The 20,097-nt window shown below is 39.8% G+C and overlaps 1 protein-coding gene across 1 annotated transcript in view; it reads left to right on the plus strand.

Moving 5' to 3' along the window:
* LOC114798148 (chemokine-like protein TAFA-2) overlaps nt 1-5,773 on the plus strand; it is a 90,750-nt gene extending 84,977 nt beyond the window's left edge. Inside the window, exon 5 of the mRNA XM_028993587.1 lies at nt 4,826-5,773. Coding sequence (XP_028849420.1) covers nt 4,826-4,837 — 12 coding nt within the window. The 3' untranslated portion in view covers nt 4,838-5,773. The remainder of the gene's footprint in view (nt 1-4,825) is intronic.
* The last annotated feature ends 14,324 nt before the right edge of the window (nt 5,774-20,097 follow it).

Raw genomic sequence — 20,097 nt, forward strand, 5'->3', positions numbered from 1 at the left:
TTTTTAGTTGATTGTATGTTGGTTTGTATGGACAAGTGACTTCCTTGAGAAGGTTGTCCATAACCAGTTAGTCTACAAAAAAATGCAGATCCTTTGCCAATACTGCAAAGTTTTGCTGTGCTCTGGATTTTACACACCATTACAAAATCCTCATCAGATAATAAAATTGAAAGCATTGAAAGTGAAGTGATTGTCATTATGAAACACTGCAGTGCAGCACACAACAAAATGTGTCCTCTGCTTTTAACCATCACCCTTGGTGAGCAGTGGGCAGCAATGAAAGGGCAGCAGTGTGTGGGGGCGGATTGGCTGTAATGCCTTTATTATTTCTCACCATGTGCACAAAATTAATTGAATTCTTAAAAATGTCTTTACAAAACGAAAATGTAACCTACAGAAAAAGTACTCTTTAGCCGAGTGCTTTTGTCTGATGTTCTTCTTGTCGGGGAATCTTTGGGAATGACGTTTGCACTCAGTTTAGCGTCTCTCGGTTCGTTCCGCTTGGTTCATCGATCATGCATAATTTCATTGACTCTCACACCACACCACTGCAGTTATGTGGCAATTTGAGAAATATTTTCCAGGGTAGCCTGACGTTGAGGGAACCGTGTCCCCCTGTAAATTTGCTATGCAGTGCTGTTTGTCTTTACAATGCAAGCTTGCATCACTCTCAGACATTGTGCTGAATTTATGGCATATTGACAATTCAGAAAGTTGTGGCATGCAGGGGAATGAATAAAAAAATGGTGTGGCTTTCCATTCCGTGTTCCCTCTACAGTAAAGGCAGCATGTTCTTTACTCGCTGAAGACAAACAGAGCAGGGTTTGCAACCAAACAATAGTGAAGTGAAGTGATTGTCACAAGTGATACACTGCAGCACAGCACACGGTGCACACAGTGAAATTTGTCCTCTGCATTTATCCCATCACCCTGAGTGATCAGTGGGCAGCCATGACAGGCGCCCGGGGAGCAGTGTGTGGGGACGGTGCTTTGCTCAGTGGCACCTCAGTGCCACCTTGGCAGATTGGGATTCGAACCGGCAACCACTTCCTTAACCGCTAGGCCACCACTGCCCCAATGACAAGTGAATAAATCACAATCAGATTCCTAGTTTTTTTGCAGCTTTGACATGGCTACAGACAGTGTGCACTGTTTTCCCCCTCTATGATTTATGACTTTTTTCCATGTTAGTCACATGTATATGTTTCAGAACATCAAGCAAATTTAAATATTAGTCAAAGACAACTCAAATCCAGATTTTATTATTAAGTGTGGCAAATTGATTGACTCCTAAAGCCCTTATTAGCAACAACTGCAATCAAGTGTTTGCGATAGAATGCAATGAGTCTTTTTACGGCGCTGTGGAGGAATTTTGGCCCGCTCATCTTTTCAAAAGTGTTGCAGTTCAGCCACATAGGAGGGTTTTTGAGCAAGAATCGCAATTTTTAAGGTCACGCCATCATGGCATCTCAGTAGGATTCCGGTCAGGACTTTGACTAAGCAACTTCAAAGTCTCCATTCGGATTTTATTCATCCAATCAGAGGTGGACTTGCTGGTGTGCTTTTGATGGTTGTCCTGCTGCTGCATTTCAGCTTGAGGTCATAATCAGATAACCGGACATTCTCCTTCTGGATTTTTTTAGTAGACAGCAGAATTCATGGTTCCATTTATCACAGCAAGTCTTGAAGTAGCAAGATGTATGCTAGATGTACACACTTTCCAAAATGTTCAGCTTTTGTCTCCAAAATGCTTTTGAATCATCCAGATGTTTTCTGGCAAATTTGAGACGAGCCTTAATGTTCTTTTTGCTCAGCAGTGATTTTTATGTTTGCACTAATTTTTGCCTAGTCTCTTTCTTATGGCAGAGTCAGAAACACTGATCTTCACTGAGGCTAGTGAGGCCTGAAGTTTTTTATGGATGTTGTTGTGGGGTGACCTCTTGGGTGAGTTGTCCATGCGCTCTTGGGGTAATTTTGGTCAGCCAGCCACGTCTGGGAAGGCCCCAGACAGATAGATCTCAATTACTTTCTTTCTTATCTGTCCCTGAATTTCTTTGGATCTGATTGAGGATCTTGTGGTCTACATAACTTTGTCAGGCAGGTCATATTTAAGTGATTTCTTGATTGAGAAGTGGAAGTAATTGAGCCTGGGTGTGGCTAGAGACATTAAACCCAGGTGTGATAAACCACTGTTAAGTTACGTTTTAACAGGGGGTGTCAATCATTTTGTCACACAGGTTTGGATATTTTTTCTACCTTAATAACAAAATCCTTCATTTTTGCTATTCATTTGTGTTTTCTTTGATTACTATTTAATATTTTTGATGATATGAAACATTTAAATGTGACCAACATGGAAAAAAGTATGAAATCAGAAAGGGGAGAACACATTTTCACACCACTGTATATGAGGTCACATAGAACCCAATCAGACTTTGTTGTTGTATCTCTGGTGTGGGACTCACAGCAATAATTTATAAAAATTCTAATGTTTTTCAGTCTCTAAAAGAATTTGGTGATTTAGGGGTTGGGAGGGGGAATCGATTAAAGTTTCTAATCATCCTAAACCATGTGTGCCTTGACAGTACAATGACATTATTTGTGTAAAGCACAGTGAATGGAACTGAAATGAAAAGGGAGGAGGGGAAAGAGAGAGATAGAGAGAGAGAGAGAGAGAGAGAGAGAGAGAAAGGGCAGACACCGGCATTGTCACGTCATCTACACTGACTCACCCATGGAGCAGACGACATTCACAATGGACATATCCAACTTGGCAGAGGAGGGAGAATGGAGGAGGGAGGGTAGAAGATGAGCTAGAGAGAAAGAGACGTGGCACACAGGATGGCAGAAAAGAGGGGAGAGGTATTGACTGCGAGACTGAAAGACAGCGTTACTCATGTTGAGAAAAAAGCGCAATGAAAACAAGCAATATTTCGAAATGGAACAACATATATGTATCTGCTAAGTCTAAGACTGAAAGACATCAAAGATGAAAATATTGAAGAAGGATGCAATCATATTTTTTACATTAGAGGTCATGCCTCAATTTCTATGTATTTTAGAGTGTAAATAGAGCTCCATGACCAAATGCACTGTTAGAAATTAATGAGTTAAGGCCCAACAAATATATGCAATGACAACAGCAAGGCTTGTGCAACTAATGCAGGGATATCCAATAGGTGATGCCAAGCAAGTAAAGAGCACACCAAGCTCATGACTAAGCAGAAAGTAAACCTCTAAAAGCAAGAAGTTCATAAAAAGAATTCTTATTAAAGGCAGACTTGACATTTGCTTTAATATATATTGCTTTTATAGTAAACATGTTAAAGTAAAACAGTTTGTCCCTTAGACTTTGGATGTGGAAGATGTCATCATCATTGCTGCTCTAAGCGCTGCTGTGCAACACCTCAATACCTCGCTGTATATTTTAGATGACTGTTTATTGAATATTTCATCAGCAAGATGTTGAAGACCCATGCTGTGGCATGTTCGGGGAATGCCTGACTCCAGCATATGCACACTCATTAAACATGCACTCGAATATGAGAGACCTGGGTGATTGGAACGTCGGGGACAAAAAGACTTGGCTTCGTGCCAGTCTCTGGGTTGCCGCCACCACAGGCCGCTCGCCGACAGCTCACGCTTCGCCCTGCTTTGTCACTTCGCTCCCAGCCAAGACGAATGGCATCTGGCCAGCAGCTAAGTGGATGATGCAATTGGGCGCCAATGTGCCTTTCACAAAATGCCTTGGTGGTCACCGTGCCGACTGCTTCCCTGTCAGGGTTCTTCACAATCCGGCCTTCCGGTCCAAAATGCATTCCTGCTTTTCTAAACCCAGAGTCTTTAACAGCAAGAGCTTCTGACTGGAGCCTCACATTGGACCCACGGCTGAGATGGGGCTGGAACAGCAGCTGTGTTTGGCCCTGGAGGAGCCTGTTCTGTATTCTGAAGAGCAGAATATGTCTGAATTTATTCCTGTTGTACAGGAGTCCAGGTGGCTCTGGGGTTGTCGGGTAAAGCAATAAGGTTCTCTGTCTTTTTTTTTTTTTTTCATAAGCAATTATTTTACCTGCTGCATGGCGAGTCGCTATGCAAAAACATGTTTATTATTTCCCATGTAGATTAACCTGATCTTGAGGTTATCAAGATCATTTTACTTTTAGCTCCTATTGACGCTGGGCAGCATAAGGAATTAATATAACTGCTATGGAAAATGTGGGAGATATCTTGAATTTGTTTTGTGGGTGGCTGTGATTTTGTGGAGTTCATAGTTTATGAAGTGTTTTCCTCCAGTAGGCCTGATTTTGAGGTTCCCAATTGGATGTAAATCATGGGTGGATCGGTGGAAGGTATGCGTAAGTGCATGTGCAAATGATGTCAAAAACAGTCGGGAACTTTTTTGATTGACGATAACTAGATACATAACATGCTAAGTCACCAATGGGCAACAGCTTATGAGAGTGCTGAGAACATGATGATTTAAAGAGGCAGGGACCTCCAACATTGACCAACCCATTCTTGATGCATTTAATTTCATTTTTTCTCTTGTCTATGAAGACCCCCCTGATCTTAGTCACCCTGTTCTTGGACCCATCACACATCCATGTTTTTATCAATTAATCAACCAACCAATCAATCAATCAACATTTGTTTGAACAGCATGTTTTACATTTGTGCATTAGCAGGAAGTGCCTTACAGTAGAATACATTTAATAATAAATGTTTTTTTGTCACACCTTTTATAGTCTGTTGGTTAGTCCTAAAATTGAGATGTTAATAATGTCATGCCTAAAAATAAAATATTTTTGTTCTTTTTGACTTTCAGGTGACCCGATAGTCAAGTCCATCTATGATCCCCAAGCCCCTGTATTAGAGACCCTATCAGGATGACAGAACTCAACGGATCCAAACATGTCGTTCCAAATCGGAGTTACAAATTCATCAAGGTCATTTCTAGAGGACCTGAGAGGTTAGGACAGAGGATACTCATCCATGAGCACGAGGACAGCTTAACCTTCTCCATTCTTATCCACTCTATCTCCGTCATTATACTGGTTACTGTGCTTCTCAGTACGATTCATGTGCAAAATGCTGTGGGTGGACATGGCAGCGATGGATAATGGAATACCAGATTGAGTAAGAAAAAAGACTAAATATGGAAGTTTAATAGGAGTGATGGCTTTTTTTCTCCAAATCACAAACACAAAAAGCAACCTTTTTCCTGGCTTTTTTTTTTTTTTTCGTGACCTGGATTAAATGTTTTTCTTTCTTTCAATGCTTCATGTGTTCTCACCTTTTCTAACCAGTGAGTTTATTTTTTTCTTCTTCTTTTGGCTTTCTTTTTACAAATATAAAAATAAAAGAAGATACTAAACCAAAGGGCCTCAACAAAGCAAAATGGACCCTTAGCCCTTTCAACAAAATGTAGATTAAAGGCTTTTTTTCTAATAAGGACTTAAGCTTTCCAGCAGAGTCAGAAAAATAATAATGAGTAGATGTTATGGTATATACAGAAACATACTTATAAAAGAAAAAAAAATGTTCACAGAATAAAAACAGATTAAGAGTAAACATGGTTTTAATATCTGTGTTTTTAAAAGCCTGGTATCTGCTATTGAATAAATGTGTCAGTATTATATGAAATAAATAAAAGTTTCAAAAGAAAAATAAATTAACTGCTTTATTGTAAAAAAAATAACAGTTTTGTTTACTTTGCAGGTTTTTTTTTCCTTCTTCCTTCTTTGCTGTGTGCTGCTAATCTATATGGTTTAAGACCCCATTCCAGTCATTCATTAGTATTTTACACGAGTCATTGAAGCAAATCAGTTGAGTGGTGCAAATAAACATTCAATCACCTTAAAGCAGATTAAAGGGCAGCTTTCGCTGTGTTCTAAACTCACTGGTCTAGGGTGAATTGGATCAATATCATTTTTGGCCAAAACAATTTCACACCAGCGCTTTAATCTCAGAAACTATCTGCACACGAGGCAAAAACATTCACAGGGAATGCTGTCAAGAGCTGTTTGCTTTAAGATACGGCCGTCCCACCATTCAATTAAAACCCAAGGAAGAGGGCATGAGGAACGGTTCAGTACAGAAGTGGATCTGAAGGAATCTCTTGGGTGAATTTGCTCTCATGAAAATTAAATTGAGCAAAGGGAGCGATTGTCTCCCCCACCCTTGCCTTATCACACATACAGATTATGTGATTTTGATTATGATGGCCAATTTTTTTTCAAAAAGTAAAATTGATTTTACTTGGAAAATAAATTGTCTGTCATCTGAGGAGATCCATCCTGAAGCCTTTTCATGCGATTGTTTGGATACAACACAAAATGCACACAGATGCAACCGTTCAGACTTGTAATGGTTCATTCATGTGTAAATTAAAAGCCTCCGGGCAGTGGTTACACTAGGAAATTGCACAGACTCAATTCAAAATGCAAAATACGATTGATATGATTGTCATACAAACTATGGAAAGAAACGCAATTGAAAGTCTACTGAGTGATTACTTGGGCAGGGACTAAAGCTACACAATTGATCAGCTACAAAATGATCTTCTGTCATAAAAAGGTTCAGGTGTTTGTGCAATTATCAGTTCAGAAATAGACATCTGAATAGAATATGAATGGGTAAAGAAATTAATAGGCTCTTCTACAGAGAGTTGGAGGTCTTCACCACTTTTGTTGCTTACTCTAGATGTCTGGTTGCAGTTGGTAAACGTATCTGATGGCCCATCACTGACCAGTTTGCCCCCGATTGACTATAAAAATCTGTAGTCTGAACTTTAGTTTTGGGGAACATGGGATATTTGAACTATAATGAAACATTCCTAACCTGATGATGTCTTCCAGGATGATCTGGCCCCCACCCACAGGACATGACTTAAAATGACCAATTGATTGAGTATGAAAATAATGCAAATGGAAATTTTGGAGCACCTTCTTAGATGGCATTGCCACTTATAAGACCCACTGTGTTAAATAATTATGTCTATCCCACCAGTAGAGAAACAGAAACTGGATAAACTGGGACAATGTCATGTGAGTCCATCCACATGACTTGGAGCAACACAGAGATGAGGTAACGTAACTCCCATAAACTGGCAAGATGGCCACTGCCAGCCGCTCAGTCATTGGTTTTGACAACTCGACTCGGCTCTTTTTTCCTCAGACTAACTAAGCTATATCCTGTTCATCTCCTCTCATCTCTTCCCTCTCATCCTGTCCCTTCCCCATTTCAACGTAGAACATGAATGTCAAAATACGTGTGGGGTTGCGGCTCATGCTGGCTCTCCTTCGCAGATTACCTGCCTCCTTGCATCCAATCGCACCGGGGTTCCTTGTTTCTTCCAACATGCACTCACGTTCTGGTCCCACACTGGTACTGTGACAGACAAGCACTCTGTGCAACTTTGTGTTTTATTTTTTATTACATACACAACTTTGTATATGAATTAAAAAGATTGAAGCTGTGAAATCTGTGAAAATAAAGTATACAATTGTGCAGAAAAACAATTGCAAGAAAAAAGTAAAAATTACCATTTGCACTTTTATGAGCGACTTTCTATGCGATCTGCACTGCAAAACATAAACACAGCAGCTATTATATGTATTGAAGCTCACACTCTAAAATGTTTTTCCTATTTTGGCTAATCTCCTAAAAGGATCCGCTCAATGGCTTTGGCTTATAAGAAATCCTAAGGTGTTAGTTAGTGCATATCATGAAAAGATTATGGAAAATAAACCCTGCACCGGATTCAGACACATAAACTTGTGTGGTGGGGGGGGGGGGGGGGGGGGGTTAGCGAAGGAGGAGTTGAAAAAGGACACTCAAATATGGAAGGATAAGGCTTCCACCTGTTTCACCACTCGGCTAGAAATTCATAATTGTACATGTAAATGTACATACATATACATACAGATACTCACACACACACACACACACACACAAACACACACATATATATATGTATATGTATATATATACATACATACATACATACATATATATTTATTTATTGTCCAGTATTCACAGAGTTATATATCAATTTCCTGATTCACAGAGTTGAAACAAGAAGAGGCATCCAAAATTATTAGCCCCATGTCCTTTAATAATCAATAGTGTACCATGTCTGAGCCACAACTTACACCAATCTCTCAGAGTAGTTCTTTACTGGGTTGGCACAGGGATTTAGCCCATTCTTCCATTCCAAACTGTTCTAGCTGCTCCAAATTACATGGTTTCTGAGCATGGCATGGACATTTACTTTGAGCAACTGCCACAGACTCACAATCAGATTGTTTTTTGGTATCCTTGAGGAACTCTTGGGATAATTTCGGTTTATGCTTTGGGTCACTGTTTTGTTGGAAGACCCAGCGATGGCCTAGGCCTATACTACAAGCACATATGTGCATATTCTCCCTCAAAATGTCAACAACATTTGCTTTTTTCATGATGCCTTCTCTTTGAGTAAATGGGTTCTTCTGGGACGATGGCCCACCACGATGATGAGCCCTCACAACCTTGACCCCAGAAGAGACCAGGCAGGCAGCAATCATCTTAGCAGATGCCTATTGCTCCTTGCTGATATTCAGACTTCTTGAAATCGTGCACTTAAGGCCTTGGCCAGGTTTCTTTCTTACAGAATTAGTTTTCTTGTACTTGGCAAACATGCAACATATCCAGACCTATTTTGTTTGTCTTTGGCATGATGAGTATCATTAGCCACTCTCATGTGTCATCCTTGGTGTGTGTGTGTGTGTGTGTGTGTGTGTATATGTATAAATTAAGTAAGAATGTCGCTAAGAAGGTGAGTCAACTGTAATGGGAGTTTGAAAAAGTAGTTGTGTGCACAGGGTTTGTGTGTCTGTGTGTCACACTGCTAAAGCAGATGCAAATAGCAGATTTAATAAAGCCTGTCAGTAGGGGTGTGGAAGCGAGGGAAGGGTGTCATGCACCCGTACACAGCAGCAGACCCATCACTCCAAACAAAGAGATAGAGATCAGTGCGGAGCAAAAAAAGAAAGAAAGATGGAGGGAGTGAATGAGACTGGAGAGGCCGGGTCTATAAATAACGTGGAGGAGAGGTGGAGGCAGGTGAGAGCAGAGGAGTAGGTGAGAGAAGGATAAATAAAGGATGAGAAGATGTGTGCAGGTGATAAGCACGGAGCAAGCCCCCCCCACCCACTGCCAGAGACACACACACTCCGAAATACACATTCACGCCCATGCACATAGGCTCATAGACAAAATCAGTTACAGGTACATGCACATGCATCTCCATGCAATACACTAACTGAACACTGCCATCTCACTAACAGACACACATATACTCACACATATACATGCATGTACAGTACAGGCTGAAAGTTTGGACACACCTTCTCATTCAGTGTGTTTTCTTTATTTTCATGACTATTTACATTGGTAGATTCTCACTGAAGGCATCAAAACTATGAATGAACACATGTGGAGTTATGTACTTAACAGAAAGTGGAGACCTGGCCTCCACAGTCACCGGACCTGAACTGGACCGCAGAGTGAAGGGAAAGGGGCCAACAAGTGCTAAACACCTCTGGGAACTCCTTCAAGACTGTTGGAAAACCATTTCAGGTGACGACCTCTTGAAGCTCATCGAGAGAATGCCAAGAGTGTGCAAAGAGAGCAAAGGGCGGCTATTTTGAATAAACTAGAATATAAAACACATTTTCAGTTATTTCACCATTTTTTTTTAAGTACATAACTCCACATGTGTTCATTGATAGTTTTGATGTCTTCAGTGAGAATCTACCAATGTAAATGGTCATGAAAAAAAAGAAAAGTCATTGAATGAGAAGGTGTGTCCAACCTTTTGGCCTGTACTGTATATGCACTACATGTGACTTTGCTACAAAGTTTAGGCTGTAGGACAATTGTGTTATGCTTGTGTGTGTATGGCATGTACAGTTTTTTTCCTTTGCTATGATGTGTATGTGCATGTGTGTGTGTGTGTGTGTGTGTGCCCACCTACAAAACTACGTGAAGACACAACACTGCGCCCGCATGGCGGCTCTACATGATACTGGTTTTGACTAATGCCACTTCTGCACTTTCAATGACGCTTCACAGCCCACTTGCTATTACGGATATTTACCTCTGCTCTTCCACAGCGTCAAATAATGCGACGCCCACATTTATAGGTGCTGTTTATGGATATTATTGTTGTGATTATATGAGGCAGATTAGTATTCCCGCATCAAAGCAGATTATTCAAATTTATGTCTGTTTGGAAGGCAAACATTAAGCAAAATTGTTATTAGAATTATTTATCGTCACTCATAAAACCAAGATTTCTTCAGCAGGAAAATTATGTAATTTCCCACCAATGGTTTATAGAGAAAAGCAGCAATAAGTGCTGGTCCAGATATTGGTTGGTTTGTGAAGGCAGCTTATTAGCATCTGCATCATCAACACAACTTCTGTAATTGGTTGTTATTGAGCATCAGTGGCTGCAGACATTTTCTCTCTGGCAAAGGTACCACATGGTAGAGGTGCTCCAGACTGCTGAGGTGGGAAATCTGAAACTCTTGCCAAACTAATATTATTCAAATCTCCAATTCATCCAATTAAACATAACTAACTATGAATCTAGAATGTCCATCCAGGGATAAGGGAGAAAATATTGACATTTACACGGCCATAGGCATCATCCCCGGAAGGTTGGCTTATAATCCAGGTGCAGGTTCAGATGTATTTTAGTCACAACTGTATGAGAATAATTTTTTCCCCCTAAGTAATACGTTAAAGGTGGTTGGACAAATATAAAAGCTTGTTCTTCTTCTCTTCTTTGGATGAAGATTTATTGGATCGCCCACTCTGTTGGGACTGACAGCAGAATTCATTTAATTAAGCATTTACAGCTAAATTACTGCCCATCTCTTGTAGGCAAGTGGTTCTCTAACTTCTCACATTGTATCTTTTTTTTCAAGAATGATAAAAACATTCATCTTGAGGTAAAATATGCATATTCTATACATAATTAACTCTCTCCTGGCTGGAGCCTCTGCAGTCACCATAAAACCACTCCAGATGATCCAAAATATGGAAGCCCGTCTCATTTTCAATCAGCCAAAATACACCCATGTTACACCTCTTCTTACCTCCCTCCACTGGCTCCCGGTAGCTGCTCGCATTGAGTTCAAATCCTTGATGCTTGCCTACAGGGCTGTAAATGGAACTGCGCCCTCCTACATCAACACACTACTACCTAGATACACTCCTACACGCTCTCTCAGATCGGCAAACGAAAGGAGACTAAAAATTCCTTCTTCACGGGGTCTCCGATTCCAATCATGTCTGTTCTCCGTTGTTGTCCCTGGCTGGTGGAACAACCTGCCCTCCTCCACACGACTAGCCGAGACCATCACCACTTTTAAGAAGAAGGTGAAAACCCTCTTATTCCAAAAATATTACAGACAAATCTAACACTTACACACGCACATACGTACACATTGAACAAACAAATACAAAATGTATAAATACATTATAATTTTTCTTAGTCTACCACCCAACAATCTCCGAGCATGCTCTTCAATGACAAGTCTAAGCCTTATCAGGGCTCTTAGTTTGTAAACTCGATATTCTATAGAAATCGAACGAGAATTGCTGGTGTCTTCCTATTGTAAGTCGCTTTGGATAAAAGCGTCTGCTAAATGAAGTAAAGTAAAGTAATTATTAAAACATATTTTATCTGCATAATACTAAGTGCCACAGTTTGTGAACCAATATTATAGGCATTGTATGAATGAGAGTTACTGTCTTAAAAAAAGAGGACGAACATTATTCAAAATGCTTGTCAGGTTGGAGGAAAAAATACATCAAAGGTCTGGGTCAATTTGGTAAGGTTCCTCCTCCAATTTTTCAAGCCTTTGTTTCTCTGTTGGAGTTATTTTTTTTTCCCAAAACCCATTCCCTGGTTTGGTTTTCTGAGGATGGTGGTTGAGATTTTACCTATTACACCACTGCTAAAGTTCCCATACACCGTTGACATTGGTTGAAATCCGACGTCCTGTCTCGTTATTTTCTGTGTCCTTTCTGCCACTTGAAAGCCCCAAATTCAAGGTTCACATACTTGGCAACACATACACACCCAATAGCCAGATAGAACTGTGAGCAATGAGTGTTCAAACCTATGACCTATGAACTTATGACCTAGTCAGCAGTGTTCACAGTCAATTTCACTACCCACAAAACAGTGTGACCTTTAAACAACCGTTTGAAAACAGAATGTTCCTTCACAGAGAAACCATCCTGAAGACATCTTTCACACCCAAAGCCCCCTGAAGAAGGATTTCAGGTCCACGCAGCAACCTTTTTGACATCTGCTGGCTCTGAGCTTATGGAGTGTGCTTCTTGTTATTTTTGGAAACCAAATCATATGTAATATTTATCCCGAAAGCGACAGGTCAGCCAGGAGGGGGGGCTGTGTTTGTCTTTAATGTTTCATACTTTGAAAGTGTGCTGTGGGTATTGCACATTTTTCTCTGTCCACAAGAATGAATTCATGTGATTCACAGTGACAGGAGGCCTTCACAACTGCAGACGGAAGCCACGCAAACACAGCCATGTACGTTTGTGTGCATACAAAGCTCATCCTGTGAATATCAACCAACACGTACTGCAAGAATGCTGCATCAAACATATACATATAAATTAGCCACATATGCACAATTATTTCTAACCGGTTTGAATTGTGGGTCACATAAAAGAGATATTGTGTGACAAAAGACCAAAATCAGTGATCAAGAGGTCATTTTATTGTGCGTTGGGGAAAAAGAAAGCCCTAAGTAGAAGGGTCAATAGTCTCATTTCATTGCTCAGTAGCATGCTTGCATTATTAATTTACTTGATGTATGTAGTTGGTTAATCATGCTTCAGTGTCATACAAGTTTCTTACTGCTGACTACAGTAAATCAAAGATGACTTTGGGCCAATACAGAGTTTTGCTGCTTTCTAATATTTTTGTTTACATTTATATTTCAGTCCTATTATAATTTTGTTATGCTTTATTCATTTTGTTTTCTCCACATATACAGAAGTCAAAAACAGTGCAATTTTCCCACTTATAAGGTGAGCAGTGGGCAATCATGACAGGAGCCCAGGAAGCAGTGTGTGCGGATGGTACCTTGGTCACTGGCGCCTTGGAGGTAAGGGATTCAAACCAATTTCTGATTACGGGTCTGTTTCCTTACCCGCTAGGCAACCACTGCCCCATGAAAATAGTTTTCCTTTGTACAATGTACACTATACTTCGTAAAGTAAGATTGGGTGAGTAGGTGGAACTTTGAGATCAGAAATAAGCACAACAACAATGGGAAGTGGGTTCTGCTAACACAGTGAATAGAATATATTTTTACCTAATATTTAATCGATCTAGAAAAGCGTACACAGTTTGAGAACCAAGGTTGTAGGTTGTGCGCTATAAAAAGAAATTGGTATTCCTGTATATAAAACACCAGTCTTACAAACAACAACCTTAAATCAAAGCACTCAGGAAGGTGAGACCTTTATTACACCTAAAGTTATCTTTGGTTGAAATCTGCAATTCAGTCCTGACTGAAATGTTAAATTATAAATAAACACATACATGCATAATTATAAGACATGACCTTTGATACATCATTTTAAAACAAAATTGTCCTTCACAGAAAAAGTCACCTTTCACACCCAAAGCCCCCTGAACTAGTATCTGCTGATGTAATTTGTTCGATATTTGCTATATATTATGGTTATGAATTGGGACCTATTTTTTCCTTCTTGCAACCATTAAGGAGCACTTGAACAAGTGAGGGCCTAAAAATACATGAATAATCACATTATAGACCAAAAAAGCCTTGAAAGACCATCTCTAAAGATTTGTGTGTGTCTGTGTGTATTGTGAGACACCCACATCCTTAACTTGTTTACCACAAAAAGATATTCATTTAATGAGCTTTTTTGCATAGCATCAGGCAATACCCATGAGCTCATCCCTCTTTAAAAAAGAATCTTACTTTTGAATGACGAAGTTGTGAAGTGGTGGGTGTCAAAGCGTGAAGTCACACTTGTCGACATGAAGCCGCCCCCCTTCCACAAGCCCCCGACTCCTGCCTTCTAAAAAAAAAAGGGCCAATCATAAATAGAATGTGAGCTCTCTGGAGTCGCTTGAGATAATGAAATCGATTTGCATAATTAAAAAAGACTAATCAGGAGGTAATTTAGCCTGTCGTCCCTTATCGAAAAGGAAGGGAGGTGTAGCAAACGCTTACATCTTCTCCCTGGAGACATTCATTCAGCCTGCGTGCGAGGTGGGATTTTTGGGAAAGCTTCCCTTAGATATGAAAATTAACCTTTGTGTGCTCAGCCATGTCATTAATATTAACACCCCCCCCTCCCCTCTTTCTAACCTCCAGTCCTTTATGGCACAGAGGGGAAGACTTGCGCCCGTGGCCAAGGCGAACCACTAGGATTTTCTAGCACACTTAAAACCAAGCGGTCCTTCCTTTCTGAACATCAATAGGCAGTTTACTGGGCAAGGAGGCATAAAACTGGTCCATCTTATGCATCTTCTTATACCCTGTTTTATATTTAAAAGCTAGTAATGACAAGCATGCTTCCTTAATTATACATTTATCTTCCTCATACCAGCCTCAGTCGCGCAGTGGTGGCCTACAGATGCACTTTACAAATAGTAACGTAACTTATTAAGTTAAAGCCACTCATAAAAATTATTACAAAGTGAAAAAAATCCAGCTGAAACGGTCATGTCTTCAAAAACAGACTTACACTCAAATATCAAGAATTACCGGCAACTATTCGTCCAGGGAGTTTGTCTTGTGGTAAATTTTAAATAATAAAAGTGCAGATATGCACTTAGAATGCACAGATAATGAGGGCTTATAATAAATTCAGTTTCGTCCTAAATAATATAAGACCACGATGAAAAAACAGGAAAATCCAACCTTTTATTCAAGTGCATTTATTCAGTGGAAAAAGAATTGCCATTAAAAAAAAAAAAATTGCCATGTATATAGTGTATACACAGCCAGATGAATGGTCACGTATATAGTGGGCAAACCAACATCAACCAGCTCACACCATAGCCATGGTTTCACCACCTATGCTACGATTGGCTGGTTTGAGTTTTCCTAGAAGCCCCTAATTAACCCAGTGGTATTGAACATTCCATGCTTGTTCTGGTTCACGTTTGCTGCAGACCTGGTGGTACTCCTGTCAGACCTGGAATAATCACATTTTTTATATGCTATAGAGGTTTCTCTTTTTTTCCCTCTCTTTTGTCTTCAGGTCTTAAAAAAAATGACCCTTTTCTGTTTTCTTGATCTGGCTGGGGCTGGGGCTTAGCAGAAAAGCTAAATTGATGAAATCCTTTGTTCACAGTGCTAGATGTTATGTAACCATGTGACACCATCCAATGCTCTACTCTGGCATGCCTGCTGTCACTAAGAATTTTGCATAATGTTGCAGTGCAGCCTCAAACTTTGCCAACCAAGCGAAACATGCTGGGAAAAATGTTCACCAACAAAATTCAAAGTCCACTTTATATTGCTGTTGGAGGCTTGTCTTGCTCTGTGTATTTCTTTACTGGGTTGAAAGGCTTGGATGGAGAGTCCCACTGCCCCACTGCTCTGGCCATTAGCATTGTAGGTCACAGAGCAGGTTATCACTGATGAACACCCTGCTTAGCTGCTGCTTTTATATTTCAGATCATGCTGAGATTGAACTGACCCTTTTAATAATACTGGATATTAGAGACTAAAGAAAAAAAAAACCTTCTTCTTTTGATAATGAGTAAACGCTGGAGGTTGGCATGCAGTTGTCAGCACAAGAAGGATTTGGTATGTGACGGTGCATTCAGGGGCCTTTCAGGATTACCATTCTACACTGGCATTTTCTCACAGGATGCTGACAATACATAATGGCTTCTATCAAAAGACTCACATGTTTTTCAAAGGGGGAGATTAACTGTGAGAAAAGTCTTATGTATTATTTTAAAATGAAGTAAAATTCTTGGTCTCAATAAATAACAGTGAAATAGAATAAACAAAACCATGAAGTATAAGCAAAACAAAATAAAAAATTAAGCTGTATAAGCCTAAAAAAAATTATAGGGGACTTCATGGCTAAACCACTCTGGATTATAGCTTGAGTTTAATGCCATAAATCTTATGTATATCTGCTTTTTACAAAATTTCACTCAGGGTTGCCACTTAAGAAAAAGGCAAAACTGATTTTAAATGCTCAAATCATGGTGATAAGTTTAATCAACACATTTTACTAAAATCTGATTTAATTAGTAATCTGACTACATTCAAATAAACAGTTTTAAATGTTGGGCTATATAGTTAGTAAAGTAGTAATATTACAAGCAATGTAACAAATTACTTTCGATATTGAGTAATATGTAATGTTAAAATGTAATGAAATCAATTAAATGAATCTGCAATGCCTGCCAAATAGTCTGCATTCTCCTCATTAGAAAGTTTTAACATGGCTTTAAAACGTATTTAACTTTTAGATTCAGCACAAGAAGAAGAACAGGCGGTGAGAGTGAGTGGCTTTGTGAGACATTGGAGACACAAACCAATGGAAGCCAGGAGTGTCTGCATCGCAGCCTGTAACAAATTGGATCATCTCGAAAGAATTGTCACTGTTTCCGCCTGCACTGAATGGTAATGAGACTGAAGTGTGCCATCAGGGCACCTGCTGAACTTTGGTGGAGAGAAGCTTGTGCCCAAATAGCCACTTCCGAGCCCCTCTGACTACTGAGAGGGTGATTTAAAGGGTAAGCCATATGCCAGGTTGAATTTTAGTGCTCCTGGCCTCTGCCTATTCATTCAATTTCATTTGAATTGGCCTGAAATTCAACTTGCAGTGGGTGGCAAGTGGCAGATGGCAGGTTAGGTGTTTCAGACTTGAGAACGAGTGAGTGAGTGGAATAAACTTCCTCTTGCTACAACTTTTCAATTGGCTGTTTGGGGGGGTTTGGATCTGATGATCTGGTGCTGGTGCCAGACGAAATTTAGAGCACCTCTTAATTACGCCATCACTCATTGGCCTTTTTGATATCCCTTTTGCAGAAGTTTTGAAGTTTGAATAATGGCATTTTGTGGCTGGGCTCTTCTGTTTTCTGCCATTTGAAAACAATGTATGTAGTGCAAAGTCATTTATATCAGTTGCCATGGACAACCATATGAGTCAATGAAGGTGGCTCTTAGGCTCATCTGGCTCATCTGGCTCATTAGGCTCATCTGAGAAGGTTCTAATGCATTTTAAATGCTCCAGCCTAATGCAGGTTAGGCTGTATGTGAAATCATCATCACAATACCCTGAACACTCTAGGGATCAGCACCAGAGTTTGACAGCTCATCTTTATTATTCACATTTTACTAATGAAAAACTAGGTCACATTTTAATTAACAGGGTGTTGTTACCCTTGTTATGTTCAACAATGTAGCAAATGTGTATATACTGTGTCCACTTTATTGTGGCTAAATTGTGTATTATGGTGTATCAAACGATGTATGCACAAAGACATCTACCCAGAACACAATAAAATACATTGGCCAGATGTGGACTAGACATGGTGTGGGTACATTTATACACATAACAACAGGCACACACAATCAGGGCATCAGGAACACTTCAAAATATGGCCTGGAAAATGGAACCAGAGCACCCCAAAAAGTCTGGCTTTGACACTCTGGTTGGGGTTATCTATTTGGTTTTATTCATGTGTTATGTCTCATGTAAAACCAAATGGAATGACTGCCTTTATTACTAAAATATTTTGTCAGCCACCAATTGTGCAAGTTCTACCACTTAAAAAGATGAGAGGCCTGTCATTTTCATCATAGGTATACCTCAACTATGAGAGACAAAATGAGAAAAAAAATCACATCCTCTGATTTTTAAAGAAGTTATTTCCAAGTTATGGTGGAAAATTAGCATTTGGTCACTAACAAGCAATTATTCTGTTCAGGATGCACCTCTAAACCTTCCATTTTCTAAGAGATCCCTTTGGGTAAAAATTAATAACACACTATGCCACCAGGGACTCAAATCCTGCGGTGCCAGACGTGTTCCCCTGCTTAAGCCAGTACATGTCCGGGCCTGTCTGAAGTTTGCTAGAGAGCATCTGGATGATCCAGAAGAGGATTTGGAGAATGTCATATGGTCCAATGAAACCAAAAGAGAACTTTTTGGTAAAAACTCTACTTGTCGTGTTTGGAGAAGAAAGAATGCTGAGTTGCATCCAAAGAACACTATACCTACTGTGAAGTATGGGGGTGGAAACATCATGCTTTGGAGGTGTTTTTCTGCAAAGGGACCCGGACGACTGATCCGTGTAAAGGAAAGAATGAATGGGGCCATGTATCGTGAGATTATGAGTGAAAACCTCCTTCCATCAGCAAGGGCATTGAAGATGAAATGTGGCTGGGTCTTTCAGCATGACAATGATCCCAAACACACCGCCCGGGCAACGAAGGAGTGGCTTCGTAAGAAGCATTTCAAGGTTCTGGAGTGATCTAGTCAGTCTCCAGATCTCAACTCCATAGAAAATCTTTGGAGGGAGTTGAAAGTCCATGTTACCCAGCAACAGCCCTAAAACATCACTGCTCTAGAGGATATCTGCATGGAAGAATGGGCCAAAATACCAGCAACAGTCTGTGAAAACCTTGTGAAGACTTACAGAAAACGTTTGACCTCCGTCATTGCCAACAAAGGGTATTTAACAAAGTATTGAAATGAACTTTTGTTAGTGACCAAATACTAATTTTCCACCATAATTTGCAAATAAATTCTTTAAAATTCTTTTTATACTACTGAGGTATACTATGATGAAAATTACAGGCCTCTCTCATCTTTTTAAGTGGGACAATTTGCACAATTTGTGGCTGAATAAATACTTTTTTCCCCCACTGTATATACTGTATATTCATACACTGTATATTCTAATCTACTCTATTTGCATCTGTTTGCACCATACCCTTTGTATGCGTTATTAATAATAAATACAATAAGTTCAATTTATATAGCGACTTTCACAAACCCAAGGTTACTTTTCATACAGGATTTTGAAAATTATATCACACTCACAAAGAGAATACAAAAGTTCATTTAACAGAAATCTTGGACTTTTCATTTGAAGATTGAGAAACAGGGACAACCATGGATAAAATACGGAAGAGAGTTCCAGAGCTGTGAGGCCATAACACTCTGCTCTCTGTAACTGCTGCATGAGAATCTACTAAAAAATATATACAACAATGCATGAAACTTGAAATTATGAAAGTAAAGATGGTCAAAATATGTGTGGTACAGTTCAGGTAGAGGTTCTTATGCTAGACCTGTTTTTCACTTGTGTTACACAAAGGATTGTGTGGTCTGATTCATGCATAAGTGACCCCATTGAATTAATTGATTTTGCCTACATCTTCACTCTACTTTTGTTCTTCATAGCTGCAAAATGATCCTTTACCGGTAGACTGAAATACATTTGAACTAGTTAACCTCTAAAAGGTCACTTTCAGAGTGTCACTTGGGACTCTGTCATGAGATGCTCAGAGGTTGCAGAAGAAAGTCAAACAAGTACAGCGTGTGTCTTTACTGGAGAAAGCCCCATAGTCAGATCGATTGAGAGCCCATTCCAGCAAGTTTCCTCCTCACTTCACAGATGCCCGTGTTTACTTACCGGGAACATCCAAAGTGGCTGTGAGCAGGGTTATTAGCCCTTTCGGTGGGACTAATGGTGTTTAATGAGAGCTGTGTTGAGGTTGGCATCCCCTTCTCCACTCAAGCCCTGAAAGCCTGCCTGCCCTTGCCTCTCATCTACCATCAACAGGAATAAATTGCCTTTATTCTGAAGGGGTCAAAACAGCGATAAAGAAAATGCCACTAATTTCACTGTGAGCATTAATCAGACCTCTACCAGCCTCACTGGTTGTAATAATTGCTCTTCTTTAATTTTTTTTTCTATTTTGGCTTTTGTCTTGTCTTGTTTTGTTTTAATGTCTCACTACATCTATGGAAAGCATTGGTGATCATGGTTGGATT

This window comes from Denticeps clupeoides, chromosome 10 (assembly GCF_900700375.1).
Source record: "Denticeps clupeoides chromosome 10, fDenClu1.1, whole genome shotgun sequence".
Lineage (NCBI taxonomy): Eukaryota > Metazoa > Chordata > Actinopteri > Clupeiformes > Denticipitidae > Denticeps > Denticeps clupeoides.